We start from the raw sequence: 18162 nt of genomic DNA on the forward strand, positions 1-18162 counted from the left end.
ACTGTCAGCTTACATTATTCATAATATCAATGCTTCTCATCCACCAAATGCTGAATGTCTGAAGTGAATATAACTTCTGTTTCCTGGTAGCTCTGCGCACTTAAATTTTGAACCCACACACAGCTATAATTATTATTTAATAAAACCACAGTCATCAATAGAAACCAGAAAGCATTTTCAAAGTTGTATTCCTAGCATCCTTGAAATTTTTATTGATTGACAATAACCAATGTTGCGAACAAATAAAGTAGACTATTTTTTATAGGGTTCATAACCCCTATTCTATAGATAAAACTTATTAAGATAAGTACCATTACCATTACAACTATTATCACATAGGTGATAATATTATGACATTACATATTATGACATAAGGTGAGCTACAAAATAAAATTTCCCTATCCCTGAAAATAGTGTATGCCGTACATATAAGTTGTTACACAAATATACTTTTGGAGACTTCATAATTATTGAGCACTTTAACGAGGACATAGCAGTATTAATTCTTAGCGGATTATTGTGAAAAATTGGATCTCAGTAGCAGTAGTGACAGGTGATAACACTGACAACAAACAACAAAAATACTCTTGCCAGAACGGAATACTTGAAATAATCATAAACGGAATACTTATTCAGTGTTGAAGATGGATGTGAAATCCGAAAGCGCTCTACATGATGAGTGATAATATTGTACTATTGTCACTAGAAATTATTTCAGTTTATCATTATTCTACTTCACTATTATTTACCAAGCCCTTGTAAAAGTGTTCAAAGTCACTGAATTCTCAGTCACTGATCCATATATCTATCAAGTCTAAGTACAGAAAATAAGTATTTTTATGAGTCACTTTGTCAGATAATTTTTCACTATCAAATAATAGCAAACTTAATTAATAGGTAGTTTATTACTAAAAATTTAAACTGCTTCGCCTTTGTAAAAGTGTTCAAAGTGATTGAATTCTTCATCACTGCTCCATATAATATTGTGTATTGTCCACAAAGACTGAGTCATAAAAACAGTGATTAATTAATAAGCCATAAGCCTTGAGCTAAGTTGTGGCTTGCGGTACTCACTGTTTGCTTGGGCGCATGATCCTGGGGGTCGCCGTGCCCAGGGTGCCCTGGCGGGTGTGCCGCCTCCTTCTGCTTCTGCTCGGCTATCTTCTGGATCGCCATGAATCGGTTCTTTCGCATCTGTATCCGTTTCGCCATGTAGCCCACTGTTGCGTACTCTGCAACACACAAACAACAACCACAACATTAATTCTCGTTTCAGAAAAAGAAGACTCCATTATATCAATAGGGAGATTGACATAAATCCCATCATTATATCTTGAAATTTATTTATTTTCCACAAAAAAATTACATATCATGAAAAAATATACATGAAATGAATAATACTTGTTACAGATGATATTTATTATTATCATATGATTTCAATACACTAGTTACCAGAACGTTAATAACAGTTCAGTCTTGGATGTATTAAAATAAAGATGGTTGGTTGATATGAAGAGTATTATTTATACAATATCTAACAATACTATTTTTCATTAGAATAGTATTGTAAAGGGCATACTTGATAGTAAATATTGAATGGGAAATTTAGTAAAATTTCGAGTAAAATCATAGACGGACAGTTCAGAGAAATTGAATTATATGAATTTATAAGCACCTGACATTTGCCACTTGCTACCCAGCATAGGTTTGGGAAAGCTTGCATTTTTCCAACTGATGGACGAGGTGAGTTTTCTCAGGGTTGGGAAAACTAGCATCCCAGCCTGGGAAAGTGAGTTTCCCTCCACTCGTCCCATCGCCAGTATCTGACTCTTCTCTCCCCCTGTCGTAGTCTATAATTCATAGTTTTCACGTGTAGGCCTCAGAAAGAGCCAGGAGAGCCAGGGAGAGCCAGGGAGAACCAGGGAGAGCCAGGGAGAGCCAGGGAGAGCCAGGGAGTGCCAGGGAGAGCCAGGGAGAGCCAGGAGGGCCAGGGAGTACCAGGGAGAGCCAGGGAGTGCCAGGGAAAGCCAGGGAGAGTCAGGGAAAGCCAGGAAGGTTTGCCTATGAAGAGCCAAAAAGCCTGGAGAAAACTGCATTTTCCCGAGCACTTTTTCTTTGGTCTATGAACGAATCGGTGTGCCTCTCATTGGAGTCCGGGATTCGGTATACCTATTTTTTGGGGAAACCAAATCGGCAATATGTGGTTGGACTTCTTCATCAACATCCTCATCTTGGGTGAGTCCCAAAATTATTCTTGACCCATAACGAGCGGGAGCGATCGAACTTTCAGAGTAACGTTAGGTTTTTTCTTGTAATGTATCTAAATATCTATTTGGTTATATTAGGCTAGGCAGCCAGAATAACGTATTGATTTGTATCATAATCTTAGTGGACTGTTTGAATTGGACGAATTTGGATAGTGTGAGCTGTGGCTTTATTTCGAAACAGACCTACCCTTGAAGTTAAGTTCCCCGGCATTACAGTATCATAGCGCTCTCTAATAATAGAATGCCTGAACGACTCAAGAGTAGATTCAGTGAACTGGTCAGCCCGAATGGAGAGCAGTGTTGTATGAGAGCTGTAAAGCGTTGTAAGGCGAATGATAATAGAAAAAGGCACTTAGCTAAAAGAATGACAACACTGGGATTCTCCATTTTATAAAAATCTCACGGAATGAGATATCAAGATTCCATGAGTTCAATTAAATTAAATCTTGAATTGACATTATATAAGTATTAGTTTCTTTCTATATTATATCAAATAATGAGAACTGATGGCATAACTCCAGAACAGCAACAGCAACCATAAAACAAAATATACAATACAGAGATACCTGTATTTTGTATTAAACATTGGAAGAGTTACACCAACACTAAAATACGTGTCGAATAGTAAAAGAAACATCAATAAGTTTGGTTTTCCAGTGTAACACATTTAGAAGAGCTAACTATGTCAACCTACTGAAAAGTGGGACATACGGCTTGTTTATAGTCTGTCCAAGTCCATCATGCATTCCCTATTCAGAGCAATGGATAAAGTTGTAAAGTGAAGGGTGGTCACAAGTCACCCTTACAGACTGGAAACTCCACCTGAAACCCTATTCCCTCTGCACCCCATCTGAAGACCAAGTTGTTGTCTTTCTAGGGTGGCTTATACAGTGGGAAAGTAGTAGTAGTAGAAGAAGAAGAGAAGAAGGAGTAGAAGAGGAAGGGAAAAATAATGGAAATATTGAAATTTTGGAAAGTGGAAGGAGAAGAAGAAGAAGAAGAAGGAGGAGGAAGAAGAAAATAAAGAAGAATAAGACGAAAAAGAAGAAGGAGGAAAAGAAAAATATGAAGAAAAAGAAGAAGAAGGAGGAGGAAGAGAAAAATATGAAGAATAAGAAGAAGAAGAAGAAGAAGAAAAAGAAAAAGAAGAAGAAGAAGAAGAAGAAGAAGAAGAAGAAGAAGACGGTGAAAATAATGGAGATATTGTCAAGAAATTAGACGCATATACTATACAACAGTTGACCTGTAATAAAACAAGCGGTGAAGCAGGGAGATAGGAGGGATAAGAATGAGAAGGAGAATAAGAAAAGGATGAAGAAGAGGACAAGGAAGGAAAAAGATAAAAATGAGAGGAAAGATGTGAAAAAGATCAAGAAACTACTTGAAAGTGGATGGATTGATAGAAAATATTAGGAAGTAAACTTGTGATACAGGTGACGAGAAAAAAAAGAAGAAAGACAGGAGGAGGATAAGGATGAGAGAGAGAGAATGAAAATTGTAACAGAGAGACAGGAAAATGAACAGTAGAAGAAATACTTTTCAATAAAAAAGGCAAGTAATGATGTCAGTTGATGAAAACTGAAATTAGCAAGGATAAAGAAAGAGTAAGAAAAAACGTATAAAGAAAATAAAAAGAAAAGGATAAAAAAGAGAAGAAGAATAGAAGGAGGAAAAAAGGAAAAGAAGAAGAGAAGGAAAAAGGAGAATGTGGGGTGTCTCCTTAGGGAGCAAGTCGCATTGCGACGCCACCAAAATAGCTTGGCAAACCACAAAACGAAAAAAGAGAGGTGCGAATCGGATTATTAATGAAGAACAAGGAAGGTAAAAACAGTTTACTACTGTCCTGGGACCAACATGTCGGTCAATTGTCCTACAACCTATCTCTTCTCCTCCTTTTGCTTCTTCTTCTTATCCTCTTTCTTCTCTTTCTTTTCTTCTTCTTCTTCTTCTTCTTCTTCTTCTTCTTCTTCTTCTTCTTCTTCTTCTTATTTTGCTTCTTCTTTTTTTCTATTCTCTCTACTTGTTCTTTTGTTCAGTCTTCTATCCAATTCTCAGTTCAAAGGTTGAGCCCTCAAAGTTTTCCATTTCTATCTACGTACAGTACTAATCTTCCTCCATCATGCTTGTAGGTTTGGTTTATGATAATGAGTGATAAATAAAATGATTAAAACCTGATACTTGAGAAGAGTATGCTATCATTTATGAATGTTTGATATATGAGAGATCGCTGAGACTTGAAAAATTATAAAAATTTCGTAATTATTTCTTCTGCAATTTCGTAATTTTTGTACAAGAAATTTTATATATTTTCTCCCATCAAATTTGCAAATTCCAATCTCCCTACATAGCATATATTAAGCATATATCAAAATAATTACTATAAGTGATTATGGTACTACTCACTACACCCACAATAATATCATTGTCTATCATATCTACACGTTCGATCCGAGCATGAGTACTTTCGCATCCACGTATATTATCAACATACACAAAAAATAATAGTTGCATACAATTTATTGATGTGAATTTACATAAAGTAAATGCTTAAAGATTATAAAAGATCAATATCTGGGAAATGACTCAGGAAAACGGAAATCATGGATGACTGATGAAATAATGGAACTCATGGAACAGAGGAAGTGGCACAAGGACAATCTCACTGAATACAGGAAAATACAGATTATCATTAGAAAGAAGATAAGAGAAGCCAAGGAAAAGGAGAAGGTTGAACAGTGTCAGGAGATAGAGTTCCATCTAAGCAGATATGATAGTTTCAATGTCCATCGCAAGGTGAGGGAGGTGGCTGGGAAGTTCCGGAATGGTAATATTGGCCGAATAGCAGATGGGGATGATAATTTGCTCATAAGTAAAGAAGATAAGAAGAAAGTTTGGGACAAAGCTAAGGCTCCTTGAATGTAATGTGTATTCAGTGCTTCTGTATGGTGTAGAATCATGGACCCTGAAGGAGGACACAGAATCCAGGCTCAATGCATTTGAATTATGGCTGTTCAGAAGAATCTTGAGGATACCATGGGCAGATAGAATTACCAACCATGAGGTGCTAAGGAGGATGAATACAGCCCCAGAACTGGTCAACCACATTAAATGTCGAAAACTTGAATATTTGGGTCATATAATGCGCAATAAAGGGAGATACGAAATATTGCAAAGCATCTTGCAAGGGAAAATAGAAGGCAGGAAAGCCCCAGGAAGGAGAAGAATTTCGTGGTTGGCCAACCTCAGAGCATGGTTCGGAAAGACCTCTATTCAATTGTTCCGGAGCGCAACCAACAAAGTAATAATAGCCAGAATGATCGCCAACGTTCGTAACGGACAGGCACCCTAAGAAGAAGAAGAAATGCTTTCACGAGGAACAGCTCAGTCTCCATATTATGTTTTCTGCAATTCCAAGCTTTTTCTCGTTGCTGATCCATCTCAATTCAAGATTTAATGTATTGGTAAAATTGATCAAGAATCAACTCTTTCATAGGAATCTGGGCTCACAATTCAAGCTTCAACGGATCATACAGCAGAATGATGTAATTGACCAATCAAAGTGATCATAGATTATTTTTGTAATGAATTACATCTCTTCCTGAAGAATCTTAATTGAAGTTTAAACGAATGCGGAGACCAGCTTGAGATAATTGATCATTCTCGTAATAGAAGAAATCTCTTTGAGTCTGATTTGAATCCGTGCTTTCTATAAACTTCAATCTCCATACACGGTCAATGATAATAATTGTATGCCACACGAGGCAAGCCGAAGTTCCTGATGAATGAAAATTTAACAAGTTGACATGGCGCAGAACAACAAGCAAACAAAAGAAAAAGAAGAGATTGTGACGTCAGAGATGTGCATTAGAAGAGAGACAAGTGAAGAAGAGAAAGAGAGAGTAGAGAGCATCCCCTTGGGTGTAGTGCGGATGACAAAGGAGCGTTTTCCGAACGAATGAACCCAAGGTTAAAGGCAACCACAGGTTAACAGATCAAAGAGCAAAATGAAGGAGATGATCATTCATTCCTCCCTCCTACATCATTAACGACGTGATAATCGCATTGTTCATTAGCGAAGAATGAATGGATGAATCGGTGCAACTGGAAGAATTTGATTATCTGCTTTAAATTTCAAATTGAACCTTGCTTGATACGAGAAAAAGTTTCTTATTTTTGTTGTGGTAGGGGTATTGACACCACGTACAGAAATCATTGAATAATTTCTGATTACTTGCTATGGAATTGTGTATGAGCTTTCATAGAATAATGTTGATTGACTGATAATGAAGATAATATAGAAGGAATGATTGCTCCTATCTAATTCTTCGATAATGTATTTTACTCATCCATAAAAAAAGTTAGAACAGTTGGAGGTTTACAGCTTTAAATTAAAATTTTGAAATTATTATTTGTATCAATCATTGAACGAATCAATCAATAAATTACAGACATAAAATTTATGAAATCTATGACTGAACTTTTTGTAACAACTGAAAATGATAATTGAGCATTATAAATTATTCAGTCATCAAGTAAAGCATCTATAATGAGCTAAAGAGCATATAAACAACATCAAATCCAACGATATAGGGCAAAGAGATGGGACTATACTACTCCTTGATAATTATTGTAATTAATAATTATCGAACAAAATTTGTCATTTAACATTCTATTCATTAGCATTCTAACAAATCAGTCTCTCATTAGTTCCATCCACAATTGTAATTTCTAAAATGTATTTTGTGTCATTGTAATATGTGGAATAACAACAGCAGCGTCGATGTAGCAACATAGATCAGAGTAGTTGCAACATATAAATTCCAAAAAATATATTTTTAAATATTTATTCCTGGAAGAGGTTTCCAAGGATAAAAATAATCCTTCTCAGTAAATCTCTTCACCGCAATGGTCGGATGGTTTGTACATTTCAACCTGATAAATTGACCTTTGCCAACACCTTATTGGGGATGATGCCCACATAAGCTTCCTGCTTATGGGTGGGAAATGGAATGAAATGATAAGTTGATAAAATTCTCATGTCCACCAGAGGGATTTTAAATTCACGACCATACTGCGCTAGCAGAATGAAGGGTGCAACGCCTTAGTCCACTCTACCAACCTGGCCGGCAATCACCTTGTAGCTGACAAAGTCAAAAATAAACACAACCGGGATATGTAAGTGATCAGAGAAAGTCATGAAGAGAGACAACCCAGATAAAACTCAATGTGTGACCAGGAGAGCAGAAAAGATTGACCCCAAGGTAATAGAGCAGACACAAGAGACCTGTTCTTTCGAGAAAAACGCATCTAGTTATTGCCAGGTCAGCAGTTTTTGACGCTCTCATGATGTCACTTTCCCTCGTGGAAGGAACAGGAAACAAAACAAGGCAAGATGTCGGTCAAATCATTAACACGTGGTTCCCACGGATTCAAAATCGTTGCTAGGTCGTTCACCCCGACACAAATCCGTTTACTTTTCACAACAGGGTTGTTCTGCAAGAACTGAACATCTTTATATCTGCAACTTTCTTCCAAATATGTGGAGTTAGGTCGGCATACAAGTACCGTACTGAGTAACTATATATCAGCACCTCTACCATTAATGTGGGATCTCTATATCTATAGCGTAGTCGACATAAGAAACGATATGAGTTTACTTTCTTGAGCAGCAAGTTGAAATACTTGGATATGTGTTACTTCTTATACGTATAGTTAAGAGTAAAAGTCAGAGCTTGAATTCAAGCTCCTCCCACTTTCCTCCAATTCATCTACATTATCAAATTGTTATGTATATTATTATTTTTATGTAACTTATCATCTTGGGTTGAATGGAAGAGGGGGCTTTTATTGCCTCAATTTCGCCCACATCACTATTATTGTAAAGTGTAAATAAAAGTCATTATCTATCTATTTTGAATAATTGAGTTTATGACTACTTCTGGTAGATGGCAGTAGTTCCTGGATGAATGTTGGGTGAGAATAATCAGTAACTAATGGGGTGATATATTGATTAAAGATTATCAATTTGTTAAGATACAGGATACAAATCTAGTGACAATCTCACAAGTCAATCCTGGATATAAACATGAAACAGTTCTCACAAGCTCTTATCTCGTTCAATAAGTAACCCACATTTTTAGTGCCCATCTCAAATCGCCAATTTATTCCTGAGTCGAAAAAGGTTTTCCAGATACCCAGTCAATGCAATTGTATCGCAGCCATTAGTTTGATAATGTGAGATTCACTCTAAACCGGCAGTATTTTTTTGATTCGTGAACATTGGTGTTATCTGTAGAGAGTGCAGACAGTTGCAGTCATTAGCCACACACAGTGAGATTCACTTCATACCGTCAGAATTATTTGAAAGGGAGACACTTATATGCCATTTTATAGAGAATACTGACAGTTTAAAAAGATTGCAGGAAAGATTTCGACGAATTGAGGTTGAAATGAAAAGTATCTATTTAATCACTGCAAAGAGGGAGGGAGAAGGACAGACCATAAGTGGCTGAATTAGATAGGAAGAAAGAGAGGAATAAGGTGGAAAACGATGGAAGGGAAGGGAGAGGAAAGAAAGGTTTTCGAACATTTAGCAAGAAAGAATTCCACGAACGGGAAAATCACTTTTCCCTTCGTGATCGAGATAAGTAGCTCCAACCACAGTCAGATTAAACTGTCAGCATTTCTCATAAATAACACCGATGCTTCCTTTAAAAGCAATGCTGACTCTTGATTGAAGCAAGTCCCAGGCAAATCAAATTCAGTTACAGAAGAGAGTTGAAAGAAAAAGGACGTTTTTCTCTAACAACAAAGAGAAATGGTGATACTGAATCCTTTTACATGCCATTCCGTCAACAACATCCACCTCCTCCTCCTTACTCTTCCTCCTCCTCCTCCTCCTCCTCCTCCTCCTCCTCCTCCTCTTTGTTCCCGTTTCCTCTCCGTCCGTCCATTCGCAACCTCATATCAATCTTCTTTCTTCTCTAATCAAGCGAAACACATTATTAATTTGATTTCCATGTTGATTGCCCATTTTTCCGTCCCGTGATTCGTTTTTCACTCTCCATTTCCTGAGCCCATTTCATACATCACATCACGTGTTTCTCTCCTCTCCATTCTATTTCTCTCTTCCTTCATTCACTCACTCGTTCTCTCTTATGTTAATTGTCATTTACTTTTCCATATTGATTGCTTATTTTCTCTCCCGTGATCAGTTTTTCACTCTTCATTTCCTCATTTCATCTTAAACCTTAGTGTCCGGTTTCCCATTAGGGAACTTTGGACTATATACGGCGAGGTGGAACTACCCTTGGGTCTCCCCACCATTCAAAGCCATACGCTAATAATAAATATCTTAAATCACATCATGGGATATTGTCCTTTTTATTCTACTGATTCTCTTCCTTAATTCGCTCGGGGTCCTATAAAAATGTTCTATCTCTCCTTTGTAAATTTTAATCCTCCATCAAATATTTTATTCTATTCATTTTTTCCCTACCTTGATTCGTTCTCCATTCTCCATTTTCTAATTACCTCTCTCAATCTTTACATCTCTCTTATTTGAATCTTAATTCTTCTTTCCTTAACGATTGTTCATTCTTTCTCTTCCTTGATTTGTTCCATTCTCCATTTTCTAATTACACCATCTACTGTTCTATTTTCCCCTCTATTCAATTATCTCTCTTTCTCCACTCTTTTAGCCTTTTTCTCTATCTCATGCAAATTTTGATTCTCTTTTCCAAATTGGATGCTCGTTGTTACTCTTCTTAGGATCGTTTTTCATCCACCATTTTCTAATATCATTTAATACATCACAGCACTTGCTCTGTTTCATTATCCTATTTTCTCTCTTTCCTCAATCATCCCCTTTCTCATCCATATCTGTCTTCCAATGTTGATTTTTATTCCATTTTTCATGTTCATTTCTAATTTCTGCTCTCTTTGTTTGCGTTGTTCATCCTCCATTTCCCAATTCCACTTCATACATCACATCATGATGTGTTCTCTCTCTTCTTCTATTTCCCTACTCTTCATCCTCTACTTCTCTTATCACAATTTCTATTTCACTCAATATCTCTCTTTCACTTGATCTCTCTCAAAAAAATCTCTCCCATATAAAATGGGCAATTCGAACGGAATACGAATATTTTAATTACTGAAACCCGTGTTATGATTGCCAAAATGCCCAAGGCGTCAATTTCTGAAGCGATGTTTGCTTGAAAATCAATTTTGATCCGAGACGATTCGCGTCAACAGTCAACAAACGAGGCCAGTGATAAAAATATTAGAGATTCCATTGTATTGAACTGTGAGTCAACAATCGATGTGCGCTATGAAAATATCATGGAACACTGTATATGTTTGTCAGTCAACGATTTTGATTTGGAGTGTTATAAAATGTAATGAATGATGTATTGATTCAGGAAATAGCTTGTTTGGTCTACGTAGGTGTTACAGTGAGTTTCAGTTGAAGATGTCAGAATTTCTCATAAGCAACAACAATGCTTCCCATTCAATCTTTGCTGCCAGTTGAAAGAGAATCTCACTACAGTTTGTTTGCTCTAGAAGATAGACGATTTTTAGGATATCTTTCAGATCAAGTCAATTAAAGTTTGAACAAATCTATCCTAATGTTTGATCAAATCTCATATCAATGAATTCAGGCAACCATTTCCTGTCTGTGATTTGATTGAAGAATCTGCTAGTCTACACTGTTTCTGGAGAGTATATAATATGATTTTTCATATGGAGAGCAGTAGTGTTATTGAAGTGTGTTAGATCGATTAGAGCAAGGTACCTAGAATACCTGTATTCTAGGTATATTGGATAAGAGTGTTAGTGCTTAAAGGTTGGCTAAGAAACAATCCTTACAAAATCAATCTATTGTACTTCACTCTGAATCGAAACAATTGTCAACTCAACAAATGCGCTTGACGTGAACGCCACCTATATAATAGTGTCATGAAAATTGTTTATTCAGTAAATCCATTTTCAAAGTACAAAAATAGAAAATGGAATTGCATCCAAGAACTGTTACCGTATGCTGAGAACCGTTACTAGAAAAACAGTTACTTTGAGAAACTTCAATCTGAGCTATGAATGTTATTGGAATGTCATAATCTTATGAACTTCTAATGAGTTCTTTGAAGATGGTGATTGATTTCAAGAACTGTTACACAATTCATCCAAGAAAAGAACTGAGGACATTGAACAAGTTGATTTCAAGAGCTGCTATTCTTAAACTGTGACTTTAGAAGGTGCTATTTTATTTTTCTCCAACCAGAGCTCCAACTAGCGACTGAGAAGCTTGACGTTTTGAAGTGGAGAAAGAGAAAAATGAAGTTGAAGAAAAAATATAGGAAATTGAAGAAGGCAAAGAAAGGAGTCTTGACACAAAAGTGAAAAATATTGGGAAGAAGAAAAAGAAGAAGAAGAAAAAGAAGAAGAAAAAGCAGACAAAAATAGAAGAAGGAAAAAATAGAAGGAGAAAAAGAAGAGAATCAAGGAGAAGGAGAAGAAGATGAGGGAGAAGGAGAAGGAAGAAGAAAAAGGACGACAAGAAGAAGAAAAAGGATATGTAGTGTGAAGTCCTTGAATGAGAGTGTGATATCGACAGGCTCTTCATACCGTCAATAACAGCTAAGGTGAGATTCACTGCAAACTGGCAGCATTGGCCGTATAGGAAGCATCCATGTTATTCATAAGTAATTTTGTGTAGCTTGGAGTGAATTCCACTATAGTGTACCCAATTCAAACGTCAGTGTGATCCAAGGATAGTATGTAAAGTATAACTATATAATATTCTTGAATGTGATCGATAAAATATAGTATGCCGTCATGTAGGTAGGTGGCTGCAATACTGAGTATTTAACAGAAATGTCACGTGGAAGATTTATTCCATTTAATCCTGCCAATTACTCAGAAATAACTGTTTCGTAGTTAAGTTCATATAATCAAGTGTTTATTAAGAACGTCCATTTATTTCTATAGTAAAAATTGAAAACGCAATCGCAATCAAAAGCTTCTACGGTCAACCAATTGAGTTCTTGACAACTGAAAGGATATTATAGTTCGAAATTGCTTTCATACATTTGGAATACTGTAGTTCATGTTATGTTATTTTATTACTCGGAAATAACTGTTTTGAAGTTAATTTATATCATAAAGTGTTGACTAAGAAAGTCCATTTGTATAGTACAAATTGAAAACGCAATTGCAGTCAAAAGCTTCTACGGCCAACCAATTGAGTTCTTGACAACTGAAAGGATATATAGTTCCAAGTGGCTTTCATACATTTGGAATACTGTAGTTCAAGTTATGTTATTTTATTACTCAGAAAAAACTATTTTTTTCATATAATCAAGTGTTTATTAAGAAAGTCCATTTGTATAGTACAAATTGAAAACGTTATTGCCATCAAAACCTGTTAAGCCCTGCACACACACATTGATTTTTGTTCGTACAATATTTCGCCGTCCTTATGAATTCTATCAGATTAAACGGAACTTGAAAAACATAATGAAGAAGTTTTGGGCAATTGCCTGTTTTTTCTTTCCTAATTATAGTATGTGTATCACCTTGAATAAATAAATAAATAAATAATCTGTTTAATCTAATAGAAATTCCAAGGACGGCAAAATATCGTACGAACAAGAATCGATGTTTGTGTGGGTAGCCTTACGGTCAACCAATTGAGTTCTTGACAACTGAAAGAATATTATAGTTCGAAGTTGATTTTATACATTTGGAATACTGTAGTTCATGTTATGTTACTTTATATTGGAAGCTATATAGTTACTATAGGTATGTAGTCAAATGTACAGGGTGTCCCACCAAGGTTGTAGCAGCCGTTAACCATAGATTCTACTTGAGATTTCTGACAAAAAATATTCAGTAAACGTTTTCCCTATCGACCTTAGTTTTCGAGATATATAGATTTTTCGATATTTTCAGAATATGCCCACTTCTGGTCATTAAATACTTAATAGCTCGAAAACTACTGGACGAATTTCAATTTCAAGGGTATTGTTGGAAAGATAAAAACATTTCGAACAAGTTTAATGTAATTTTATTTGTTGTTAGATATTTTGTAGTTTTTTATTAGGGCTTCAACTTGAAAAAATGCTATTCTTCAAATTCAAAGTCAAATTTCAAACCGTTTTTTCTCGATTTTTCTCTGGGTAATTATAGTGGTTTCATTATTTCAAAAACTTCTCAATTTCATAAGCTTTCGAATGAGTATAAATTCGAAAAGTTAAGTTCAAAAGTGTTCAAAACTGCTAATATCTGGAATGAACACCTTCGAAATGAGGAAATTCACAAACAGCATGCATCAAGTGGTGATCTTAATGGTGAAATCACATGATTATTGCATTATTTTCTGTAGCATATAGCCTAAATCCTATTTAAAATATCATTCATACACTTTTACAAGATCCAACAAAATTTATTCTTAGAATAATAATTCAAAGTAGTTGAATGACAGAATTAAAAAAACTGATGACAATCATTCAGATGGTAAGTATGGTCAACGGCTGTTACAACCTTGGTGGGGCACTCTGTATAATAATTATTGTTCAATATCAAATTGATAATATATTATGCATTATGAAATTGATAGAATAATTATTGTATAGTGACTCACCGAGCAACGACGCGAACACCATGACGAAACAGGTTCCCAGGTAGACGTCAATCGACTTGACGTAGCTGATCTTGGGCAGAGCGGCGTTGGTGGATGACATGAGCGTGGTCATGGTCAACACGGTGGTGACGCCGAGTGCCACTCGTGCCGGTGTCGCATTCCGGTTCAGCCAGAACGAGACCCACGATATGATGACGATCAGCCCCGACGGAATGTAGATCTGGATGAGGTAGTAGCCCATCGAACGCACGAACTGGATCTCGCACGCCAGTCGCGAATAGTTTCCTGCACGTGTCACCGGGCAAACAAGCATGGCACGTTACAAAAGTGAAACATTCACCAAGAAAATGCGTACAAGACACACGTGTGAGGTGATATGTTAAGACACGTGTGAGGGGAAAAGGTCCGTATTAACCGGGAATGTAGAAATGATGATTTAGTGGCAGCCAGAGCTTTCAATTAAGTCATTTTACACTAACTTCTTCCTATTGTTTGATAAAGTGAATGGTGAGTGCAATGTAATGAAAACCACTAGCCGCCAGTAGCTTCACCTCACTTCAGTTCCCATCTATAAGAGGATATAGGTCGAGCGAGACACTTGTGCTAACTGACACGTCACTGGCAAGTGTTATGTGTGACTCGTCTGTTGTAATTCAACACAGTGACTACACTCAACGAGTCTATTACGAATAACCTAATTATCGAGGTTATTTTCCAGATAGAATCTAAGAATAATATTAATTTTGCTAGTTCACGTTGAACTAAATAAAATAGAGTATTATCAATTTTGATATTATTGAGCTGATGTTGGATATTTGCTTCGTGAGTTTGTTATTTCAGAGTTTGAGCTACGCACAACCTAAGGTGCGTACAGATATACGCGCCGCGAACATGAGCAATGTAAAATCAGCTGACTATAATCAGCTGACTATATCTGTATTTTTACAGAAACGGTAAGATACAGATATAAAAAGCTTGGCATCAGCTGATTAAAAGTGAATTGCTCATGTTCGCGGCGCGTAAATCTGTACGCACCTTTAGAATTAATGATATTTTAAAGCAGCTTTATTGAAGCGGCAATCAAGAATAATCTGTCTTATGTCTAGGCAGCATATCTATAATGAATCACCTCACACGTGCCTCAACGTCTACTTAAATTTACAAGTTTGAGTTACACTAGATTTCAAATATTCAAAAGTCTCTCCCCAAGTCCTTATCTTTGTCTGAAACATAATTTTGTGTAGAGCTTGCAATATCTCACAAGAACAAAAATGTTTTATTGTGTTAGAATGAATGTCAACAACCTGAGCCCTATCGTCAAAGTATTATAAGTAAAATACCGTTAAAATGATTATTGTTACCATGGAGAAATAAAGTAATGCTAAGGGGTTACCATTTTCTAAAACTGTTCAAATTATTATAATGGATAAAGAAGTTTCTAGTTATGATATTGAAGATCAATTACCAAGGACGATATGAGCTCCTCATAAATTATAGTTATAGCCAAATAAACATCATAATCATGATCATAGCCAAGAATATATCATTATTGTTCCACCATTCATGATTGTCAAACCAAGGTACTCTTAAAATAATTTAATTTAGTGTTGGGTGAAGATGGTCTCTTTGTCTTGAAACATCACTAAACAACTCATAACTCTTGTCAAAGCACAAGTTCTACACATACATCATTATTGGAGTATTTTACACGAAAACAATAATCTATCAAAAAAGTGAAAGGAAGAGATAGATTTGATTTATAGATTTAAATTATAGATTTGATTACTAATCAATATCCTGATTCATTTTCCATTCAAATTCCTTATCGTTATTCGTATCGATAATGTAGCAAAACACACCAATTAAAATTTGAATTAATAGTACCTAATTAAAATTCATTTAAGTTTGAAATTAATGGTATTTTATATCAAGTTTAGCTTATTGAACATTCAAAATGAATCATAACAAATAGTCAAGAGCACAAAAAATTACTTAGATTCAAAATCGGCTATACAGTATTTGAATAATCTCAATTCATAATACGTTTCTCCTTTATAACAATAATATCCACAGTTCATATTAAATTAATAGTTTGACGTATCAATAGATTTATTGTATGAACGTAGATAAAATTCATCCATATTATTTCCCAAGCTGAAAAATTTGAGTGGAAACGATCAATTGATGATTACCTTCTATTCTCATGAATAAATCAAATACAAATAAATTAATCAATCAATGCCAATTAAAACACAAACATTTTGTTCAAATCAATCAATCAATCAAGTTATATTGAACAAAATATTTACATTGGAGGTCCCTTTAAACCCGAAGGTTTTTCCGTAGATGTCTATGTGAGTATGCATAATAAATCATAGAATCGTACTTTACAAAAAATAAAATTAACAAATTTGATAAGATTTCAAAGTTTTGTCAATCAATGTCGCTTCAAGAATCTTTATTAGTTTTGATAAGAGCTAGTAATAATCAATCTTGTATATGCTAGTTGGTCACCTCTTAAATTTGAGACTGAATTAAGAAGAAGCACAGACTGATCACAGCACATCAAATCAGATAGCTATTCTTAAGAAAACCAATAATCTGATGAAATTTCTATCAACATTCTTCGACAATTAAAATTAATATAAACTAGAATATAGTTATCCAACATTGTGTTTCTCTGTTATTATTTATAAGAATAGCAATTCCAGAAGTTTATTAAAAACTATTATCCTATGAATAGATATTTTCCAAATGAATCCTCAGTCTGATAAAATTAATACCCAAATCTGAGTCACCAGGAGTTTTGTTAATTGAGTTGAACTTAGTGCTCCACAGTCCGCGTCTTACTTGATGAGGAAGAAGTTTCAAAACATCCAATTTTTGTCAATGTTCAATTCTTCCAACCACAATTATCACCCTTTCTAGAGAAAGAGGAAGAGAGCCGATGAGTAAGATGAAGAGAGAGAAGTAGAGAATACAAGAGGGGATTAGAAGAAGCTTGATAGAGGATTGGATGAAAAAGTTTCAAAACATCTCACTTTTGTCAATGTTGAGTCTCAAATTCAATCAATGAATGAGTGAAAGAGAGCCAAAAGATGAGAAGATATATAATAGAAAGAGAAAGAAAGAGTGTCCGAGAGAGGGAGGAGAAGAGAGAAAGACAGTGATCTGCATTGATACCAGGAGAGGTATTTAGTTGGTGGATTCTCTCTCCTCCAAACCACAAATTACCGACTGGGCTTAGCATTAATTCAGCTCAAGCGGATCTAATAGAATTAAGCAAATGTCCCTTCCTTCACATAGAACTTATCAGAGATCTCGATCAATTGAAGCGTCCTCTCTCAAAGGCGGCAATTCAGTTTCAATCTTTTGAGATTTTAATTGAATTTCGTTCATCCGGCACTCTGAAGTAGTCGAAGAAGAAATTTATGTTGAGATTTACTTCAAACTGTCAGAATTTCTCATATTTAAATTCAGTGCTTCCCATTGAATCAAAGCTGACAGTCTCAGGTCGCCAGTGAATCTCAATTATTATTGATGATCCTAGATGGACTCGACACTTCACTAGAAAGTTATTGTCGAAAATCTTCTCTAATGGTCACATAAATTGAAGATTCAAATATTGAAGAACACTGAGATTAAAGTTTAGAGATTGAAAAGCTCAGAAATATACCGTATTGAGATATTTGGAGGATTAATTGATAGAAAATTTATTATTTCTACACGTTTAAGCGATAATTTATTGAATTCAATGACTTTTAATGAAACCGATTTGATATTATGAAAACCATCAATTCATCTTTCAAAAACCAACAATTTGAGATACTAGTCTTGATTGTTACACCATTATCACTCTCTATGTAAACTGAGAACTCAAACATTGAACAGCAGAAAATGGGTGGAGCTCTACGATTGGCCTTGAACTGTTAATCAATAATTTAGTACATTTCTTTATAATTATTATCCATTGATAGATACAATACCATTCTCAACTGCGGATGATTGGGAAATGAGCAACAGGCTTAAAGCCCAAAACTGTTCCTTTCCCAAATTTAGATAGAAATCGTCCAAAAATAGGTTATGTTTACACTTCATGTTTTTTGTCCAATTTTGAGTCCAAAAGATTTATAAACTAGGAATTTAGAATTGAAAAAAGTTGAAAACAAAATTGAATAAGAATACTTTATTTAATCACCATTTATAACTGAAAATACTCTATTAATATTTGGAAATTTTAAAACTTGAAAT

At 35.2% G+C, this 18162-nt stretch overlaps 1 protein-coding gene across 15 annotated transcripts in view; it reads right to left on the minus strand.

The window, feature by feature from the left end:
* LOC111046946 (gamma-aminobutyric acid receptor subunit beta) overlaps nt 1-18162 on the minus strand; it is a 196848-nt gene that overhangs the window by 44062 nt on the left and 134624 nt on the right. For all 15 annotated transcript variants that reach the window (XM_039431262.1, XM_039431264.1, XM_039431261.1 and 12 more), the window contains exons 7-8: nt 13912-14196; nt 1075-1232 (exon numbers count right to left, since the gene is read on the minus strand). In XM_039431262.1, the coding sequence (XP_039287196.1) occupies nt 1075-1232; nt 13912-14196 (443 nt within the window). The remainder of the gene's footprint in view (nt 1-1074; nt 1233-13911; nt 14197-18162) is intronic.

Source organism: Nilaparvata lugens, chromosome 6 (genome assembly GCF_014356525.2).
Source record: "Nilaparvata lugens isolate BPH chromosome 6, ASM1435652v1, whole genome shotgun sequence".
In the NCBI taxonomy this organism is placed as follows: Eukaryota; Metazoa; Arthropoda; class Insecta; order Hemiptera; family Delphacidae; genus Nilaparvata; species Nilaparvata lugens.